Below are 21229 nucleotides of genomic sequence, written 5' to 3' on the forward strand. Positions count from 1 at the left end.
TAACAGGGAAGAGGCTACCTGGTGGCAGCGTGTTTCTGAATTACAGATGCTTGCCTCCCCCGTAAGACGAACCCCAGCCACACCAATGGCCTGTAGGGATTTCAAGGCGTCCAGACCGCAGTGCCCAGCAGCCCCTCCAGGGCCATGCTTCAAGTGCCGTAAAAATAGTCACTGGGCCAAAGAATTCCTGCAGCCTGGGGTTCCTCCTAAGCCATGCCCTGTTTGTGCTGGCCCTCACTGGAAGTCAGACTGTCCAACTAAAGCTGCCATCCCTAGAGCTCCTGGAGCTCAACCCCACAGCCCCCTGGCTGACTCCTTCCCTGATCTCCTCGGCTTGGCAGCTGAGGAATGACACTGCCCGAACACCTCGGAGGCCCCATGGACCATCATGGACCTTGGGTAACTCTTAAGGTGAAGGGTAAGTCCATCCCCTTTTTGATCAATATGGGGGCCACCCACTCCACCCTGCCCTCCTTTCAGGGACCTGTCTCCCTAGCCTCCATGACTGTTGTGGGAATTGACGGCAAAGCCTCCAGACCTCTCCAGACTCCACTGGTGTGGTGTCAACTAGGTCAGCACTCCTTTTCGCTCTCCTTTTAGTCATCCCCACTTGTCCAGTCCCTCTCCTCGGCCAAGGCATCCTAACAAAACTGTCTGCCTCCCTCACTATTCCTAGGCTACAGCCACACCTCCTTGCCACCCTTCTCCCCAACCCCTCGCCATCCCCACAAGCTCCTCTAACGTCTCCCTTCCTCAACCCCAGGGTCTGGGATATCATCTATCCCTCCCTTGCTACAGATCACTCCACCCTCATCATCCCTTTAAGGCCAAACCATCCTTACCCTGCCCAATGCCAGTACCCTATCCCTATGCCACCCCTAAAAGGCCTAAAGCCTTTTTACCTGCTTTTTACAACATGGCCTCTTAGTACCCATTAACTCTCCCATCCTTCCCTTTCAAAAACCAGACAAGTCCTACAGATTAGTTCAAGACCTTCGTCTCATCAATCAGATTGTACTTTTCATCCATTCTATAGTGCCAAACCCGTATACTCTCTTGTCCAGAATACCTCCCACCACTACCTATTATTCCGTTCTCAACCTAAAAGACGCCTTCTACACCATTCCCCTACACCCCTCCTCTCAACCTCTTTTTGCCTTCACCTGGACTGACGCTGACACCCATCAGTCCCAACAACTAACCTGGACCATTCTTCCCAGGGCTTCTGGGATAGCCCTCATTATTTTAGCCAAGCCCTTGCCTGCGACCTACTCTCTTTTCAGCCTTCCTTTTCCTACCTCATCCAGTATGTCGACGATCTTTTCTGCAGTCCTTCCTAGGAATCCTCCCAACAGAATATCCTCCTACTCCTTCAGCATTTAGACTCTAAAGGGTACCGAATGTCACCTTCTAAAGCTCGAATTTCTTCCCCTTCTGTTATTTATCTCAGCATAATTCTCCATCAGCACACCCGCACTCTCCCTGCTGACCGTATTCACCTAATCTCCTAGACCCCAGTCCCTTCAAAAACAGCAGCTTCTCTCCTTCCTAGGCATCATTGGGTACTTCCACCTCTAGGTACCTGGTTTTGCCCTCTTAACAATACCCCTTTATAAGCTTACAAAAGGCAACCTAGCTGACCCCATAGACCCCAAAACCTTCCCTCATTCATCCTTTCATTCCCTGAAAAAAGCTCTTGAGACAGCCTCCTCACTGGTGCTCCTCGACTCCACCCAGCCCTTCTCTCTCTACATGGCAGAGGTAAAGGGATGTGCAGTTGGGGTCCTAACACAAGGGCCAGGCCCACGACCAGTGGCCTACTTATCTAAACAACTTGACCTCACAGTCCTAGGCTGCCCGCCCTATTTACATGCTGCAGCGGCCACTGCCTTAATACTCCTAGAATCCTTCAAAATCACTGGTTACACCCCAGTTACCCTCTATAGCGCTCACAACCTCCAGAGTCTCATTTCTTCCTCTCACCTCACACACCTACTCTCCTACTCCCATCTCCTCCAGCTTTATTCGCTCTTTATTTTAAACCCCATGCTAACCATTACTCTTGGACCCAATTTCAACCCAGCCTCTCAGTTAGCACCCAACACATGTCCTGAGACACATGACTGCATCTCCTTAATACACATGGCATCCTCCCCCTTTCCTCACATTTCTGTTTTTCCAGTCCCAAACCCAGACCACACTTGGTTTATCGATGGTAGTTCTTCAAGGCCCAACCAATTTTCGCCAGCCAAGGCAAGTTATGCTGTTTGTTGTGTCCCACACATCTGTTATCGAGGCTGCTGCACTTCCACCCTCCACCACCTCTCAGCAAGCTGAACTAATTGCTTTAACTCACGCTGTCTCTCTCTAAGGGAATGCACGTCAATATTTATACTGATTCCAAGTATGCTTTCCACATCCTTCATGACAGTGCTGCCATCTGGGTGGAAAGAGGTTTTCTAACCACACAAGGGTCTTCCATTATCAATGCCTTTCTCATAAAGGCCCTCCTTAAGCCTGTTCTCCTGCGAGCCAAGGCTGGAGTTGTCCACTGCAGAGGACGCCAAAAACCAACAGACCCTATCACTAAAGGAAATGCCCATGCCAATAAAACAGCAAAAGAGGTAGCAAACTCCTCAGTGTCTGCAGACTTTCCAGTCTCTGCTCCAAAAGACCAGTACGTTTCTTTCTCATCTATTATCCCTACCTACTACTCTTCTTCTGAAAACCTGCTCTGCTAGTCCTTTCCAACTCACAAGGCAAGTGGTTCTTAGATCATAGAAAGTTCCTTCTTCCTGCCTCACAAGTGCAATCTATTCTCTCATCCCTCCATGTCCGCTTCCATGTAGGATACAAGCCTTTGCCTCGCCTCCTAGAGCCCTTTATTTCTTTCTCATCGTGGAAGTCCATCCTTAAAGCAATCACCTCTCAATGTTCTGTCTGCCACTCCACCAACCTCCAAGGTTTTCTTAGGCCCCCTCCTTTCCCGGCACATCAGGCCTGAGGGTTTACTACTGCATAAGATTGGCAAATTGACTTCACTCATATGCCTCGTGTCAAAAAATATAAGTGCCTCCTAGTTTGGGTTGATACCTTCACCAGATGGGTCGAGGCCTTCCCTACTGGATCTGAAAAGGCAGCTACAGTTTTTACCTCTCTTCTAACAGATATTATTACCTGTTTCGGCCTCCCTACTTCCATCCAATCTGACAGTGGTCCAGCCTTCATTAGCCAAATCACCCAGGCAGTTTCCCAGGCCCTTGGCATCCAGTGGAATCTCCACACCCCATACCATCCTCATTCCTCAGGAAAGGTTGAAAGAGCCAACGGCCTCTTAAAAACTCACCCTCCAACTCCGAAAGGACTGGACTGTTCTCCTACCACTTGTGCTTCTCCGGATCTGAGCCACCGCCCATGAACCTAGCAGGTATAGCCCATTCGAACTCTTAATATGGTAGTACTTTTCTACTGGGGCCCAACCTCATCCCAGACACCAGTCCTCCAACAGGCTAGGAATGAAATCTGTCAGGCCACTAACCTTCTTTTACCCACCCCAGCTACCCAGCCATATGAGGACACTCTGGCCAGACAGCCCGTCCTGATAAACAGCTTAACCCCCTGATCTCTACAACCTCGGTGGACAGGGCCCTTCCTGGTCGTTTATGGTACCCCAACAGCTGTCCGCTTACAAGATCCTCCTCAGTGAATTCACCCTTCCAGAGTAAAGCTGTGTCCATCTGACACTCAGCCTGACCCTTCGTCCTCCTCTTGGAAGTCGCAAGTACTCTCCCCGACCCCGTTAAAACTCACCCAAATCCCTGAAGAAACTTAAATGTCCTGCTTCTGTCCACCCTGCTGCTTCACCCTTTTCCTCCACTCTATTTGCCAAGACATCTCCTGGTTTCATCCCCAAACTCCCACCTTAGATTCTCTCTTAAACTGGATAGATGATCTCATCTTTTAGGGCACTCTGTATAACTTCTTCCCAGATGAGATGCCTCTGTTTACCTTCCTACTCACTCTTTATCTATCCCTCCTGCTCCTTTGGCTACCTGGCATGGCCGCACTCCCACTTCCATTAATGCCTAATTACCTCTACAAAACTCTCAACCCACTCTCTGTTAAACCAGTCCAACCCTTCTTTGGCAAAAGACTGCTGGCTTTGCATTTCTCTATCAGCTACCACTTACGTTGCCACTCTCATTCCCGCAAAAAACTGGGTAGTTTCTAGCTTAACCTACCACCCTTGTAATGAAGGAAAAAGCCCCTTCTAACTCCTACATATGCAGTCATTGGACGACTTCTCCATCAGTGAAATGACCGAAAATACCCTGACAGGACGTGCAGTTCAACGTTTACGCTCCTACATGTCCACCCTCACCCATTACACAAGTAATGAAAAGCCCATTCATGGCCCTGTGACTACAAACGCTGTCTTAACTTTCCAAGCCCCTTTATGCATCCAACACAACCTGTCATCAGGCCTACCTCTAGGTCACCTACTGTTCCATCAGTGCAACTACGGCTTGCAGCTTCAAGCCCCAACTGACTATATTAACTTCCAGGTCTCCCGAACGGCTACATTCAAACAGCTGTCCGCTTCTCAAAGCCCCCAGAAGTCATCAGCACCTCTCTGCTTAACAAACAATCTGGGTTTTGTAATGGCAGGCATACGCACTGCATGACCATTCACCCCTGGACCTCCTGCAGCACCACTCCCACCACTGACGAATGCCTCCTTATCCCCTCTTTCGATTACCCTTCTGAGTGGCTCCTAGTAGATACAAAATGATTTTTCCTCCAATGGGAAAATAAAACACAGGGAGCCACTCAGCTTATCCCAAACATCCCTTTTCAGCCGCTCACTGGGGCTGCCATGGCAAGTACCCTAGGGGTGTGGGAAAATGAAAACAAATTCACACACCTTTTTAACATACACAGCCAGTTCTGCCTACCCAGCCAAGGCATATTCTTCTTGTGTGGAACTTCAACCTATGTCTGCCTCCCCACTAACTGGACAGGCACCTGTACCCTAATCTTCCTAAGCCCCAAAATTGACATTGCCCCTGGAAACCAAACCTTACCAGTCCCTATCAGAGCCCAAGTCCATCAGCATAGGTCTGTGCAGATAATACCCTTGCTTGTAGGACTAGGAATTACCAATGCCACAGGAACCGGAATAGCAGGTTTGTCCCCTTCCCTGTCCTACTATCATACATTCTAAAAGGATCTCTCAGACAGCCTACAAGACATAGCAAAATCTACCCTTACTCTCCAATCCCAAATAGACTCCTTAGCAGCAGTAACTCTCCAGAACCACCGTGGCTTAGACCTCCTAACCTCCGAAAAAGGTGGGCTATGCACCTTTTTAGGGGAAGATTTTTGTTTTTCCACCAACCAGTCTGGACTAGTACGAGATGCTGCCTGGCGATTAAATGAAAAGGCTTCTAAAATCAGACAACGTCTTTCAGACTCTTAACACCAATCTTTGGAGCTGGGCGTTGTGGCTTCTCCCTATAGCTGGGTCCCTCATTTCCATCATTCTCCTTCTCCTATTTGGACCCTGCCTCTTCCGTCTGGCCTCTCAGTTCCTACAAAATCTCATTCAAGCTATTACCAGTCAATCTATGCAACAAATGCTACTCCTAACTTCCCCTCAATGTCACCCCCACCCCAAGATCTCTCTCCCAAGTAGGAGTCCATGCCACCCCAAGTCCCGCTCGAAGAATCCCTGAGAAACATCGCCCTGTCCACTTCTTTTCTTATTAAAACAAAAAGACAGGAATGTCATATCCCACAAATATGGCTGCATTATTGCCAGCAGGCCATTATTGATGGTGGGCCATTAAGAACTCTGTGACCGGCACATATGCCTCCAGACTTCCTGGAACCAGAAAACCTGCAACAACCAAAAACCACAAAAGAAGAACAACGGGTTTCTGTTCCAACTGGTTGATCAACTTCTTGAGTCAACAAGTCCCGAAACCATGTTGTAATTTTCTGCCCGCCACTTTGCCCTGTAAAGACTGCTCTCCCTCACACCTCCAGGCTGACTCCCTTTTCCGATTCAGCCCACTAGCACTCAAGTGAATAAACGGCCTTGTTGCTCACACAAAGTCTGCTTGGGTCTTCAATCCAGACCACGCTGTAACACACACTTACAAAATTCTGCTGAGAATATGCCCCCCATTATTCATAATGCTCATGTTTTTCATACTGAGGGTAGCTGTGCACTTTGGGTTTTTATAGAGAAATGTGTTTTAGGGGAATATTTTCTGGCTGACTTGTTCAATCATATCTAATCTGAGCTTTTTTCTTAAGATGCTTTTATCTTCTTTTTTTTTTTCTCTCAATATAATCATTTTCAGAGTGAGCTGTTTTTCTCTTGAATGCATTGGGTGTCTGTTTTGGAAGCCCTGTTACTATCCCATGGTGTCTGTGAATGAGGTGGGCTGTCACAGTGAGAACTCTTGGAGCCATCTCTATATGGACTCATGCTGGAAATCCAGCAGAGTGATTTCCATGTCACCATTATAAATAAAAAACTGAGGCTTAAACACTGCACCCATTTCCATTATTGTGAAGGTGCAGTTCTACCCAGGAGGCCTGCAGGCTCTCCTCCTGCAGCTCAGGTTTCATTCTCTGATGTGGCATTGAAGTGCTGCTGTGGCAATTGGGGTTATATATAGGGTGCCAGGTGTGAGCTGTGTGCTGGGGGCTCTGCCTCAGTGGCAGATGGTAGGAGTCAAGAGAGGACACAAGCCACCAGGAGATGGCAAGCAGGAGGCACCTGGCTTTAAGTTGCAAAATTACCTTTTGTCATGAAGATGTGAAAAGTTTATTTTGTCATTGATTATAACCAATTAGCATATATGGATGACCTCCCCAATTACCAGTGAATTTATGATGAACTATGTATGACATATGCTGTAAATTTTTCTACTTGTGGACTAAGTATTGTGACCGTCTTTCTGTCTTTGCAATCTCTTAAGCGGATTGACTGTGATGCATGTCACATTCTGGTTGAATCGTGTAATAAAATGGTTTTCTTTCTGTTCTATCATTGTGGAGTTACTCTGGAGCTGGAGAAAATTTTTCTTTTAGTTATATTTTCCAAACACTGTCTAGAATTATCACACATGATATAAACATATAAGGTGCCAACCAAGCTTTAATCCAGAGGAGGCTTTTCCTTTCAGGCTTCAGTCAACTCACGATTGTGCTGCAAAATGCATGCTGTCCCCTAAATATGCAGGCAGAATTGTGTCTCTGTCTATTTGGTGTTATAGTCCTCTACAGTCACCTCTAGAGAGCTAGGCCAGATTTCTACATACTTCACAGGGCAGCAATTAACCATTTTACCTCTTTCAATGACTCTTGTATCTTTAGACCAGAAACTGCTTCAGAGATCACGGGACCCAGAAACCCAGAGTAACATGTGTGCATTAAGTAGACATGAGAATCTCCATTTTTTTTCACTTCCTCCTCTTTTTTTTTTTTTTTGAGATGGAGTCTCACTCTGTCACCCAGGCTGGAGTGCAGTGGCATGATCTCGGCTCACTGCAACCTCCACCTTCTGGGTTCAAATGATTCTCCTGCCTCAGCCTCCTGAGTAGCTGGGATTACAAGTGCGCACCAAGACGTACAGCTAATTTTTGTATGTTTAGTGGAAGGCGGGGTTTCACCATGTTGGCCAGGCTGGTCTCAAACTTGTGACCTCAGGTGATCTGCCTGCCTCGGCCTCCCAAAGTGCTGGGGTTACAGGTATGAGCCACCACACCCAACCCCTTCTTCCTCTTCTTAAAATACCCACAAATGTGCAGATGACACCTACTGCTACTGCACCCATCCAGGAACTAAATTTGCAGCTCCAAATTCTGAATCAGGGTCTTAAGATTTGGGAAAAAATAAAAACTTTTATCTGAGAAATGCAAATTATTTTAGTTATAAGGTTCAGAGACATTAAAATAATACCACAATTATGTATTTCTCTGTTCTTTGAGCTATAAATTTATCTCTTGAAACTGCTTGCTATTGCCACAAGTAGGTATAAATTAAACTAATAATGACACACTGGATCCTGTAACCCACACCCTATAGCTTAACAATGTTTATCCAATCAATAATCAATGTTATTTTTTTGTAAACAGATGAGAGTTTCTGACAAACAACTTTGTATCAGCCCACCCTCTTTCCCTCTCTTTTTGCCTTTACAAATCCACTTGTAGATGTGCTAATCAAAGTGTAGATTCCTGGCAATGTGAATCTTTGATCCCAGGTTACAATTCCCAATCTTGGCTCAAGTAAACTCTCTATTTATATTCATGTAGCTTCAGCTTTTTCCTTTCAAGTAGACATATTATTTAGAATGTGCTAGAGCAGCCTCTATGAGGCGATCTCTCCTTTGGTTGTACTCCACTTGCTGTAACACCCAAGAATGCAGAGGCAGGCTGCTCCCACCTAGAATCTGTACATAAGGTCTGGCCTCTGCCTGGAATTTACAAGACAGGGCCAGACTCTGGATTGAGAAAGTACAGAAAACCAACAGGAGGCATTTTCTGCATTGTGAGATGTCAACATAGACATCTTAAAGCTTCCCTTTGAGAGTGTTGCTCTTAGAACTTTTCAGATCTTGTTCAGTGACCTGCTACAGTTACGTGAGAGGATCCAGGTGTAAATAGAATCTGATGACAGATTCTGTAAGCATAAACAAGCATCTTAGGGGTAAGAGATGAAGGCCACAAAGTATCGAGAGTCATGATCACAATTATACCTACCCGTAAAATGTAATACTGGACTAGAGTATTTTTGTCTTTCCTTTTGCCCAAGAGCTAGCTAATCAGGACCCGTAATCTGGAGCGCCACTGTGGCAGTTCCACTTTCTATTTAGAATCAGCCTGAGTCTCTCCTGCCTGCCTTATCCTTGGGCCATCAGCTCAGGGTCACTGGGAACTCTCTCACAATCACCGAGGCAGCTTTGAGATATTTGAGGATGTCCAGAGCAGAATGTGTCAGGTTGACAAGGGTGGTTAATTCTGCCTCTGTCTCAGTGTAAGAGAAATGAGTCATCCTGTGTTTGCTCCTCCCCTCATACAAGAGATGTCTTTGGTTGGTATCCAGTTGAGAGTTTCCCAGTTTCCTGGTAGTTGGGTGAAAAACAAGGAGGAGGTCTGGAGACTCAAGCAGATAAACTAATTGCTACCATTTCATATGGCCATTAGAAAAATAGATAAAGCAGTCATGGTCCCTACCATCTAGGAACTGTTAGTCTAGACTAGCAACTGAATACATGGTTGAGTTAAGCATCATATGGTTGGCAAAGTGAATAGATGTGTGGGAAAACGTGTGGGCTTTACTTGGGCCACTTTCTTTATATTGTTGTGACTTCTGAGATCATTTGAATGAATGTTTATGGACACAAGCATTTTAAATATTTTTATTTCTTTTACTTTGCTAAGAATATATATTTATCTTACAATAAAATTGCCCTAGAAAACCCCAGGAGATTTGTTTAAATGGCTAATTAGTATATTTACACAGTCGATGGGTTGAGCAGAGTAATATATAGGGTTTACTCCCAGCCGCAGTTCTGTTCAGATTCACCCTTTTTGGAGGCTTTATTTAGGTCTGGCCCCACCCTGGAGTCTTGCCTCACGGAACTGATTAGAAGAGATCAGAGTTTTGGCTGGTGTCTTTCTGGAGTGGGTCTAACAATTTCCAAATTCCACAAGGAGATAAATGGGAAAAAAAAGTATGCATTTTAGGGTCCTAATTTTTAAAATTTTTTATTAAAACCAGTACTTGCAGAGACATTCCATTTAGCAACGTGTTTTCTATTCCTGCAGATCCAGTAGTTTCCCACAAGTCACAAAAAAGTAAATATAAACACAGTGAAAATCTAAACTACATTAAACTGTTCTTTTCTGTATCCCTCTCATCTGTCTATATTTAGCTTTTATCCTATACATTTTTTTATTCTTTTTTTTTTTTTTGAGACGGAGTCTCACTCTGTTGTCAGGCTGGAGTGCAGTGGAGCAATCTCAGCTCACTGCAACTTCCGCCTCCCGGGTTCCAGCAATTCTCCTGCCTTAGCCTCCCGAGTAGCTAGGATTACAGACATGTGCCACTGCACCCTGCTAATTTTGTATTTTTAGTAGAGACGGGGTTTCACCATGTTGGTCAGGCTGGTCTCGAACTCTCAACCTCAGGTGATCCGCCTCTGCCTCCTAAAGTGCTGGGATTACAGGTGTGAGCCACTGCGCTCGGCCTAATTTTTGTATTTTTAGTAGAGACGGGGTTTCACCATGTTGGCCAGGATGGTCTCAATCTCTTGACCTTGTGATTTGCCCTCCTTGGCCTCCCAAAGTGCTGGGATTACAGGCATGAACCATGGTACCCGACTATCCTATACATTTTTAAAAAAATTCAATGACAGCTCATGGCCACTTGGTAAATGTGTGTGTGTTTGTGTTTTTCAGGAACCACTGACATTTAAAGATGTGGCCATAGAATTCTCTCTGGAGGAGTGGCAATGCCTGGATACTGCACAGCGGGATTTATATAGGAATGTGTTGTTAGAGAACTACAGAAACCTGGTCTTTTTGGGTGAGGATAACTTCAATACACAATTCCTAAAATACCCTTAAAGTTTTATTTCTCTATTTCTGTAGACTGTTTTCTAGCAATTTATGCTTTGCATAAATGAGTTTCAGATCTCTGTTTTCAAGAAAATCTTTGAGATTTCTTTGTGTAGAAAATAATTCCTTCAAGATGTTTCATCTTGACCTGAACTTTTCACATTAGTGAGCTAATCTGTATTTTTCACTCTAGATTAGTGATAATTCCAGAAATTTAGTGGCATGAAATATTGTTGCCCATGCCTTAAAATCTAATTTCCAACACCAATTTTTGATTCAATAGTACCAGATAGTAAAATTTAAAACCTACAAATTTAAAATATTTTCTAAATATTTAGAAATATATGTTATAAATTAGTATTTATTCTATTACATCCTCTTTACTGAGCACCTTACTGGATTGGTAATTGGAGAATATGATTAAGATTCATGTTATTTATTTTCAATAAAACAGGTATTGCTGTCTCTAAGCCATATCTGATCACCTGTCTGGAGCAAAAAAAAGAGCCCTGGAATATAAAAAGACATGAGATGGTAGCCAAACCCCCAGGTAGGTGAGAGTGAAAGTGAATACAACAGGTGACAAAGATGAAAGGTTAAAGGTCAAAGAAAAAGCCAGTCCTTAAAATATGATTTGGGAAGCTGTGTTCCAAAGCAAATAGTTTCTGGAAAGCCTGAGTTTTTTTTTCTTTTGCTGTCGCATAGGGGCATCTTCTGTCTTATGCTTTTAAATTCTCTAAGGATTCTACTTTCCGTTCAGTGATCTTCCTTCAAGTTCACAGTGAGAGCCAAAGTTCTTTTCATGGCATATAAGAGACTGCACAATCTGACTCTTTTTTATTGTTTTGGGGGACACACATATATCTGCATAATTTTGAAAACCTCTATGTTAAACTTTTTTAAGTTATTTTTTGCATCATAACTGAAATGTGTGAGTAGTGGTTTCTGTTCCATTGGGTTTTCTTTTATTTGTTCATTTTTCTACACATTCCATTCTGTTTTTATTACTATAGTCTTGAAATATAGTTTGAAATTATAAACTATGATGTTCTTCTGCTTTGTTCTTTTTTCACAAAATTGCTTTGGCTCTTCAAAGTTTATTGTAGTTTCATGTAAATTTTAGAATTGTATTTTTCATTACTGTGAAAATAATGCCACTGGAATTTCAATAGGGAGTTTATTGAATCTATAGATCACTTTGGAAAACATGGTGCTTTATCAATATTTATTATTTCAATCCATATTCATAAAATATTTTAAAATTTATTTGTGTCTTCTCTGATTTCTTTCATTGTAAATTTTTTTTACCTCCTTGGTTTAATTTGTTCTCAAGAATATATTATCTTAATGCTATTATAAATAGGATTGTTTTCTTCCTCTGTTTTATCAGATAGTTTGTTTTGAGTGGATGGAACCATAATTTATACTTGTATGATAATTTTACATTTTGGTAATTTTCTAAGTATATTTATCAGTTTTGATGGGTTTTAATGTATTGTTTATGGTTTTGTATATGTAAGAGTATGTGATCTGCAACCAGCAACTTTTTACTTGTCTTCAATTTCAGTGTTGTTTTATTTTATTTTATTTTTATTTATTTATTTATTTGTGAGACAGAGTCTTGCTCTGTCGCCCAGGCTGGAGTTCAGTGGCGTGATCTTGGCTCACTGCAAACTCCGCCTCCTGGGTTCATGCCGTTCTCCTGCCTCAGCCTCCTGAGTAGCTGGGGCTACAGGTGCCCCCTACCACACTCAGCTAATTTTCTTTTTTTTTGTATTTTTAGTAGAGATAGGGTTTCACCGTGTTAGCCAGGATGGTCTCGATCTCCTGAACTCATGATCTGCCCGTCTCGGCCTCCCAAAGTGCTGGGATTACAGGCGTGAGCCACTGCGCCTGGCTGGTTTTTTTTTTTTTTTTTTTTTAACTAATTCTTTTGCCGCATACTTTCAGTGCTATGATAAAAGAATTGACAATGGGCACAATATAGTTTTGCACTGGTGTCTGTGAATTTGCAAGAGCAAAAACCTCTTTAAGTTTTTATAAACTAATTTTAGGAGGTAAAGATCTTCTTTTGTTGAGCCCCCAGGTGATGTGATGCCCTCTGGGTTTGTAGTGGAGAGGGGCTGTAGCTTAGTCACAAGGATGCTGGGTCTGCACTAGGGTCCACCTTTATTGGCTTGTTACTAGAAGCTTGGGTAGTTTTAATTCCCATTTTAGTTTTGGATAGACTGAATGTCCTTCAGGACGTTGGCTCTGTAGGGCAGATATTAGGGCATGTTTTTGCAGTCAGGTCTGCATATGGTAGGCCTTATATCAGGATGTGGATGAGTATGGCTTTCACTGAATACCAGAGAGGATTTTTCCAGGTCACTGTGCAGGTTTTTTGTTTGTTTTTTTTGAGATGGAGTTTCGCTCTTCTTGCCCAGGCTGGAGTGCAGTGGCGTGATGTCGGCTCACTGCAACCTCCGCCTCCCGGGTTCAAGTGATTCTCATGCTTCAGTCCCCCAAGTAGCTGGGAGATACAGGTGTGTGCCACCACGCCTGGCTAATTTTGTATTTTTAGTAGAGACTGAGTTTTACCATGTTGGTCTGGCTGGTCTCGAACTCCTGACCTTAGGTGATCCACCCGTCTCTGCCTCCCAAAGTGCTGGGATTACAGGCATGAGCCACCACGCCCAGCCACTGTGTGGGTTTCTATGTAGGCAGAAGTGACCATGAACTGTGGATCAGGGAGCTGGAACTGAGTCATTGAACTGTTTCAGGGACCACAGTAGAGGCCAAGGTCTGCAGGCCTGCCTGCATGGCTACAAGTGGGTGTTCTCCTCCAGGGCTCTGGAAAGACAGGACCTCTCGCAGACTGTGGCTGGGGGAAGTTTGAGGTGATGACAGAGTAAGTTCAGAATTAGTGGGACCAAGTTGGGAGGGCCATTTCCTGGTCTGTAGCCAAGTACAGGGGTCTTGTAGTTTGCCTCCTGAATAAGGGCCTGCCTTCTGAAAAGGAACACTTCTTAATCTTTGGCTCTAGCAGAGAGTTTCACAACTCCCTCCCTGGATCTCGGAGCTCTCTTAAAGGCACTTATTTTTTATTTTTTATTTTTATTTTTTTGTTTTTTGTATTTTGTTTTTAAAGGCACTTGTTTTTTAGATGGGTTCTTGCTTTATAACCGAGGCTGGTCTTTAAATCCTGGTCTGAAGCAATTCTTCAACCTGAATATACCATATAGCTGTCATCGCAGGTGTGATACATGATGCCTGGCTCTCTCATGAACACATTTTTTTTGGTCAAGGATGGCTGATAAATGTTTTTGCTGTTGGGATATAAGAAAATAGGGCACCTTTTATTTTTCCATCTTACTGATGTCACTCTCTGTATACATTTTTGTTTTTTATTTTCTACTTCAAATTTTTCTATAACTTCAGATTCAGACATTTAGGGCAATGTACTAGAATTTACAAGTTATGCCTAAAATAGATTAGATAATTAGTAGATATTCCATATTTACTAAAATAATTACTTACAAATTTGAGCTAGCTCTTGTCATAAATTATAGGATTTTCACCCACTTTCTTCAACCTATATCTAAATAATAATATAATTTATTCTCAAATACTTCTTTTATATATTAGAGACTCTAACCATATTCTGTGCACTCACACACACATACTTACACATATAAATATGTGTTACATACACAAATAAATATATATATACATACACATATATTTTCTCTTTAGCAATGTAAGGGTATTCTTTGCTTCTAAAGTCAGGTTACAGAAGTTTTATTTTGTGTAAGAATAGCATATATTTTAAATATCAGAATTATCTCTACTTCCTTTTAAATGCTCATTTATTAAAATTTTCTCATTAGCATCTTCTGTTTATGATTATACTGCATTTTCTCTGAATTTTTACTGCCATACAACACATACCAGTGATTCAAAATACCTGTCTTCCATGAGTACACACTTAAATATTGAAGTTATCTAGACAAATTCTTTCTTAATGGTACATCAATATTGCAAAAAAGATTTCATGAATAAACATTTTTCTTATTGTTTTGTAGTTCCATATTAGTGTGGTTTTTCAGTGTAGGTTTCTTAACATCAGATTATTGTGTTTTGTTTTATTTATGTAATTTTAGATAATTTGCAATTCTGTTTGTACACTTTTAAGTCAATGTGGGGTTTAAAAAATAAATTAGCCATATGTCTATTACAATCAGATTATATATGTGCGTGTTTTATATATGAATATGACCCAAATTTTGGTTATGGCTTATCTTGTTTATATTCTTTCTTAGCTGATTTTAAATGGTGATTTTAGCTTGTCTAAGTAGTCATGGAAATCATCTTTTCACTGTGTGTTTAATGATGAATTTATATTTCCTTTGTGTGAGAGAAACACTTTTGCGATTTGAGGCAATTTTTGAAAAGATAATTCTATATTTTTTTCAGTTTTTCTTTAAAATATTAATTGTTGTAAAAACTGATTACATGAAATATACAGTTTTAAATCTATTGAAGTGTACATTTCAAGGCCAGGCATGGTGGTGGCTCACATCTGTAATCCCAGGATTTTGGAAAGCCAAGACAAAAGGATCGCTTGAGCCCAAAAGTTTGAGACCAGCTTGGAAAACATATGGAGATTCCCTCTCTACAATTTTTTTTTTTTTTTAGTTGGAGTCTCGCTCTGTTGCCCAGCTAAACATGATCTTGGCTCACTGCAACCTCCCCCTCCCAGGTTCAAGTGATTCTCCTGCTTCAGCCTCCCACGTAGCTGGGATTACAGGTACGCACCACCATGCCTGGCTAATTTTTGTATTTTTAGTAGAGACGGGGTTTCACCATGCTGGCCAGGCTGGTCTCGAACTCCTGACCTGATCCACCCGCCTCGGCCTTTCAAAGTGCTGGGATTACAGGCATGAGCCACCGCATCCAGCCTACAGTTTTTTTAAAAAAATAGCCAGGCATGATAGTGTGCATCTGTTTTCCCAGCTCTTTGGGAGATTGAGAGAGGAGGATTACTTGAGCCTGGGAGTTAGTGGCTACAGTGAGTGATAATTGTGCCACTGCACTCCAGCTTGGGTGACAGAGTGAGACCTGGTCTCAAAAAAATATGCTGTTCATTTCAGGCATGTTAAGTATATTCACGTTGTTATTTAACAGACTTCTAGAAATTTTACATCTTGTGAAACTAAAATTCAATACCCATTAAGTAACAACTGCTCATTTTACCCCTTTTCCAGCCCTTGACAAACACCCCTCCATTTTTGGTTTTTATGAGTGTGACTACTTATATTATCTCATGTAAGTGGAATCATGTAGTATCCTTCAGTTTTTTACCGGCTTATTTTAGTGACATAATATTCTCAAAGTTTATCTTAAAATGTGATGATTTATTTATTTATTTATTTTTTATTTTTTATTATACTTTAAGTTTTAGGGTACATGTGCACAACATGCAGGTTTGTTACATATGTGTACATGTGCCATGTTGGTGTGCTGCACCCATTAACTCGTCATTTACATTAGGTATGTCTCCTAATGCTATCCCTCCCCCCGCCCCCACCCCACAACAGGCCCTGCTGTGTGATATTCCCCTTCCTGTGTCCAAGTGTTCTCATTGTTCAGTTCCCACCTATGAGTGATAACATGCGGTGTTTGGTTTTTTGTCCTTGCAATAGTTTGCTGAGAATGATGGTTTCCAGCTTCATCCATGTCCCTACAAAGGACATGAACTCATCATTTTTTATGGCTGTATAGTATTCCATGGTGTATATGTGCCACATTTTCTTAGTCCAGTCTATCATTGTTAGACATTTGGGTGGTTCCAAGTCTTTGCTATTGTGAATAGTGCCGCAATAAACATACGTGTGCATGTGTCTTGATAGCAGCATGATTTATAATCCTTTGGGTATATACCCAGTAATGGGATGGCTGGGTCAAATGGTATTTCTAGTTCTAAATCCCTGAGGAATCGCCACACTGACTTCCACAACGTTTGAACTAGTTTACAGTCCCACCAACAGTGTAAAAGTGTTCCTCTTTCTCCACATCCTCTCCAGCACCTGTTGTATGTATATGTTACATTTTTTTATGTGTTTATAAGTAAAGGAACACCTGGGTTGCTTCAGCCTTTTGGCTTTTGTGAATACTGGTACGATAAACATAGATGTTCAAATATGTCTTTCAGGTCCTGTGTTGCATATTTTGGATATAGATTAAGAAATAGGATTTATTAGTTGATATAGTATTTTATTTTTAATTTAGAAACATAACATTTTAAAACAATGGCTGCATTCTTGTTTTTCACCAACAGTCAATATGGGTTTCATTTTTATTGCATCATCAACAGATTTGGTGTCTTTAAAAAATTGATAATGGCCATTCTAATTGGTGTGAGATGATTTTGTTTTTCATTGTGATTTTTATACATTTCTCTACAAATGATAATTTACTGTGTTCTTTCAGTTGCGTTTTCTAATTTGTGTATCTTTTTTGATGAAAATTTAATTCAATTATTTGTCCATTTCTAAATGAAGTAATTCAACTTTATTGTTCAGTTTTAAGAGTTATTTGTATATTCGTAATATTAACTTCTATCACATGTGATTTGCAAATATTTTCACTCATTTCCTAGGAGGTGTTGTCACTCATTGAATGTTGTCTGTGATGTGCATTAATTTTAAATATAGTATAGTTGAATTTTTCTGTTTTTTTTTTTTTTTTTTCTTTGAGATTGTCTTGCTCTTGTTGCCCAGGCTAGAGTGCAGTGGTATGATCTCACCTCACTCCAACCTCTGCCTCCCAGGTTCAAGCATTCTTCTGCCTCAGCCTCTCCAGTAGCTGGGATTACAGGTGCCTGCCACTATGCCCAGCTAATTTTTGTATTTTTGGTAGAGACAGGGTTTCACCATGTTGCCCAGGCTGGTCTTGAACTTCTGACCTCAGGTGATCTGCCCAGCTCAGCCTCCCAAAGTGCTGGAATTACAGGCCTGAGCTACCATGCCTGGCTTGTTGCTCTTGCATTTAATGTTGTATTTAAGAAAGTAATGCCAAGACCAATGTCATGTATTTTCTTTATATGCTTTTCTAAGAGATTTGTTACTTTTTATTTCTAAGTATTTTTTAAAAATATTTTTTGTATTTTCAAAGAGAATGGTTCAAAGAAATGATCCAACTTTATTTCATCAGTGTTGATATTCAGTTCTCAACATTATTTTTTGAAAAGATTATCTTTTCTCTCTTTTGTACTCGTGGCAGCTTTGTAGAAGATCATTTGATTATATACAGATGGGTTGATTTCTGGTCTCTTCTGTTCTTTCATCTGTTTATCTGTCTGTGTCAGTTTTGTTATTGTAGCTTTTAATTGTTTTGAAATCAGGAAGTATAATGCCTCTGTTTTTTTCCATGGGTGTTATAGTTTATAATAAAAATTTAAAATTTTAAATAATATTTCTGTAAAAAATTGTGCTATTAAGATTTTTATAAAAATTATATTGAATTTGTTCACCACTGTATGTTGTATTGACATCTTTTAAAAATTAAATTTTTTTACCCTTGAGCAAGAATATGTTGAAGAGTATGTTTTATTTTAATATATTTTTGAGTTTTCCAGCTTTACTTTTGCTTTTAATTTGTAGGTTTATTCAGTTTTGTCAGAAAACATGGAAGGTATGATTTTGGTCTTCTTAAATTTATTTGTTGTTGTCATTGTTTTGAGACAGGATCTTAGTCTGTCACCCAGGCTAGGGTGCAGTGGCATGATGGCATGACTGGCTCACTGCAGCCTCAGCTTCCTGGGCTCAAGTGATTCTCCCACCTCAGTTTCCTGAGTAGCTGGGACTACAGACATACTATGGGACCACCATGTCTGGATAATATTTTTATTATTTGTAGGAACAGGCCCTCACTAAGTTGTCCATGCTGGTCTCAAACTTCTGGCCCCAGTAATCCTCCCACGTTGGTCTCATGAGCCCCTGCAGTTCACTGGTATTTTTAAATTTCATAAGACTTAGTATGATTCCTAACAGAATATGCCAGGTGCAAATAAGAATATTGTACATTCTCGGCCGGGGGTGGTAGCTCATGCCTGTAATCCCAGCACTTTGGGAGGCGGAGGTGGGCGGATCACTAGGTCAGGAGATCGAGATCATCCTGGCTAACACGGTGAAACCCCGTCTCTACTAAAAATACAAAAATTAGCCGGGCTTGGTAGCGGGCGCCTGTAGTCCCAGCTACTCGGGAGGCTGAGGCAGGAGAATGGCGTGAACCCAGGAGGCGGAGCTTGCAGTGAGCCGAGATCGTGCCACCGCGGCTGGGCGACAGAGTGAGACTCTGTCTCAAAAAAAAAAAAAAAAAAAGAATATTGTATATTCTCTTGCTTTTGACTGAAAAGTTTTATACATGTCTTTTAAGCTTAGTTGGTCTGTAATATGGTTTGCATGTCCATGTTCTGCAAACCTCATGCTGCAATGTACTCCTCAATGTTGGATGTAAAACCTGGTGCGAGGTATTTGGGCCATGGGGCCAAATTCCTCATGAATGGCTTGGCGTCATCCTCTTGGTAATCAAAAAGTTTATACTCTGTTAATTCAAATGAGAGCTGATTCATTAAAATAAACTAGCTCCTTCACCTCATACTTCCTCTGTCTATTACCATGTGATATGTTCAGTTACTTTTTGCCTTCCACCATGATCGTAAGGTTCCTGAGATCCTCACCATAAGCGGATGCTGGCATGCACTTCTTGTACAGGTGCAGTCTGTCAAATCAAGCCAAATAAACCTTTTTTTTTTTTTTTGAGACTGAGTCTTCCTCTGTTGCCCAGGCTGGAGTGCAGTGGCATAGGCTGGAGTGCAGTGGCGTGATCCCAGCTCACTGCAACCTGCACCTCCTGGGTTCAAGTGATTCTTCTGCCTCAGCCTCTGGAGTAGCTGGGATTACAGGTGCCCACCACCATGCCTGGCTAATTTTTGTATTTTTAGTAGAGACTGGGTTTTGCCATGTTGGCCAGGCTGGTCTCGAACTCCTGACCTCAGGTGATCCACCTGCCTTTGCCTCTCAAAGTGTTGGGATTACAGGCGTGAGCCACCATGCCTGGCCATTTTTTTCTTTATAAGTTATCTGCCCTCAGGTATTATTCTATATGTAAAAAAATTAATACAGTCTATAATGTTTTCTAAGTTTGCTGTTTTCTTATTGATCTTTTATCTGAACTTTCTATTTATTATTGAAAATAGGGTCTTGATGTCTACAATTATTATGTTGCTATGTATTTCTTGCTTCATTTTTGTCAATATTTTCTTTATATATTTTGAAGCCCTATTGTTATATATACATGTACATATAGATAAATATGATAGTTACATGTTCTTGGTGAATTAACCCATTTTACTATTGTATAATATCAATCTTTGTCTCATGCTAATACTTCACTTAAAGCATATTATGTCTAATATAATTATGACTACCTCACCCAATTGTGGTTACTATTTGCATAGAATAAAGATATTTTCCCCATTCTGATATTTTCAACCTATTTGACTCAATGCTAATATAAGTTTTGTTTTTTTTTTCTTTTTGAGATGCAGTCTTGCTCTGTCACCCAGGCTGGCTCACTGCAACCCCTGCCTCCTAGGTTCACGTGATCTCCTGCCTTAGCCTCCTGAGTAGCTGGGATTACAAGGGTGTGCCACCATGCCTGGCTAATTTTTGTATTTTTTTTTTTTCTAGTAGAGACAGGGTTTTACCATGTTGTCCAGGCTGGTCTTAGCCTCCCAAAGTACTGGGATTACAAGTGTTAGCCACTGTGCCAGGCCTAAAATTAGTCTCTTATAGGCCGCATATTGTATGCTTTTTTCTTAAGTCATTCAGGCATTTTTTTTTTAAATATATTTACTTATTCATTTATATTTAAGATAGTGTTTCACTCTGTCAATCAGGCTGGCTTGTAGTGGTGTAATCACAACTCACTGCAGCCTCAACCTCCCAAACTCAGATAATCCTCTTATTTCAGCCTCTCAAGTAGCTCTACTACAAGTAAGTGCCATCACACCCAGCTAGATTTTTTGTATTTTTTGTAGAGACAGGGTTTTGTTATGTTGCCTAGGCTGGTCTTGTAATCCTAGGATCAAGTGTTAGCCCACCTTGGCCTCCCAAAATATTGGGATTACATTTCTTTTTATTAAGTAGATAATTTATATTTAAAATGATTGTTTAAATAAATGAAGTTACTATTATCAGTTTTATTGTTATTGTTTTATGTGTTTCCTGTAGATATGTTTTTTCTTATCTTCTGTTTTCTTCAATTTAAATTTTAATTGTGTAGTGACATGCTTTATTTTTAAAATGTTTTTCATACATTCTATAAATATTATTTTCATAATGGTCATGAAAAATGGAGATTACATAAAACATCTTAAAGTTAAAACAATTTTTTTTTTTTTTTGAGACGGAGTCTCGCTCTGTCGCCCAGGCTGGAGTGCAGTGGCGTGATCTCAGCTCACTGCAACCTCCGCCCCGCTAGGTTCAAGCGATTCTCCTGCCTCAGCCTCCCGAGTAGCTGGGATTACAGGCGCACTGTAATTTTTG

The 21229-nt window shown here is 41.3% G+C and overlaps 1 protein-coding gene across 7 annotated transcripts in view; it reads left to right on the forward strand.

Moving 5' to 3' along the window:
* Positions 1 to 21229, forward strand: part of ZNF107 (zinc finger protein 107) — a 78525-nt gene that overhangs the window by 37715 nt on the left and 19581 nt on the right. For 6 of the 7 annotated variants that reach the window (XM_063668379.1, XM_054495389.2, XM_054495393.2 and 3 more), the window contains 2 exons: positions 10479 to 10605; positions 11092 to 11187. The exons of the other annotated variant lie outside the window; for it this stretch is intronic. In XM_063668379.1, the coding sequence (XP_063524449.1) occupies positions 10479 to 10605; positions 11092 to 11187 (223 nt within the window). The remainder of the gene's footprint in view (positions 1 to 10478; positions 10606 to 11091; positions 11188 to 21229) is intronic. 7 annotated transcript variants of the gene reach the window in all.

The sequence above is a fragment of the Pongo pygmaeus genome, chromosome 6 (genome assembly GCF_028885625.2).
Source record: "Pongo pygmaeus isolate AG05252 chromosome 6, NHGRI_mPonPyg2-v2.0_pri, whole genome shotgun sequence".
NCBI lineage: Eukaryota > Metazoa > Chordata > Mammalia > Primates > Hominidae > Pongo > Pongo pygmaeus.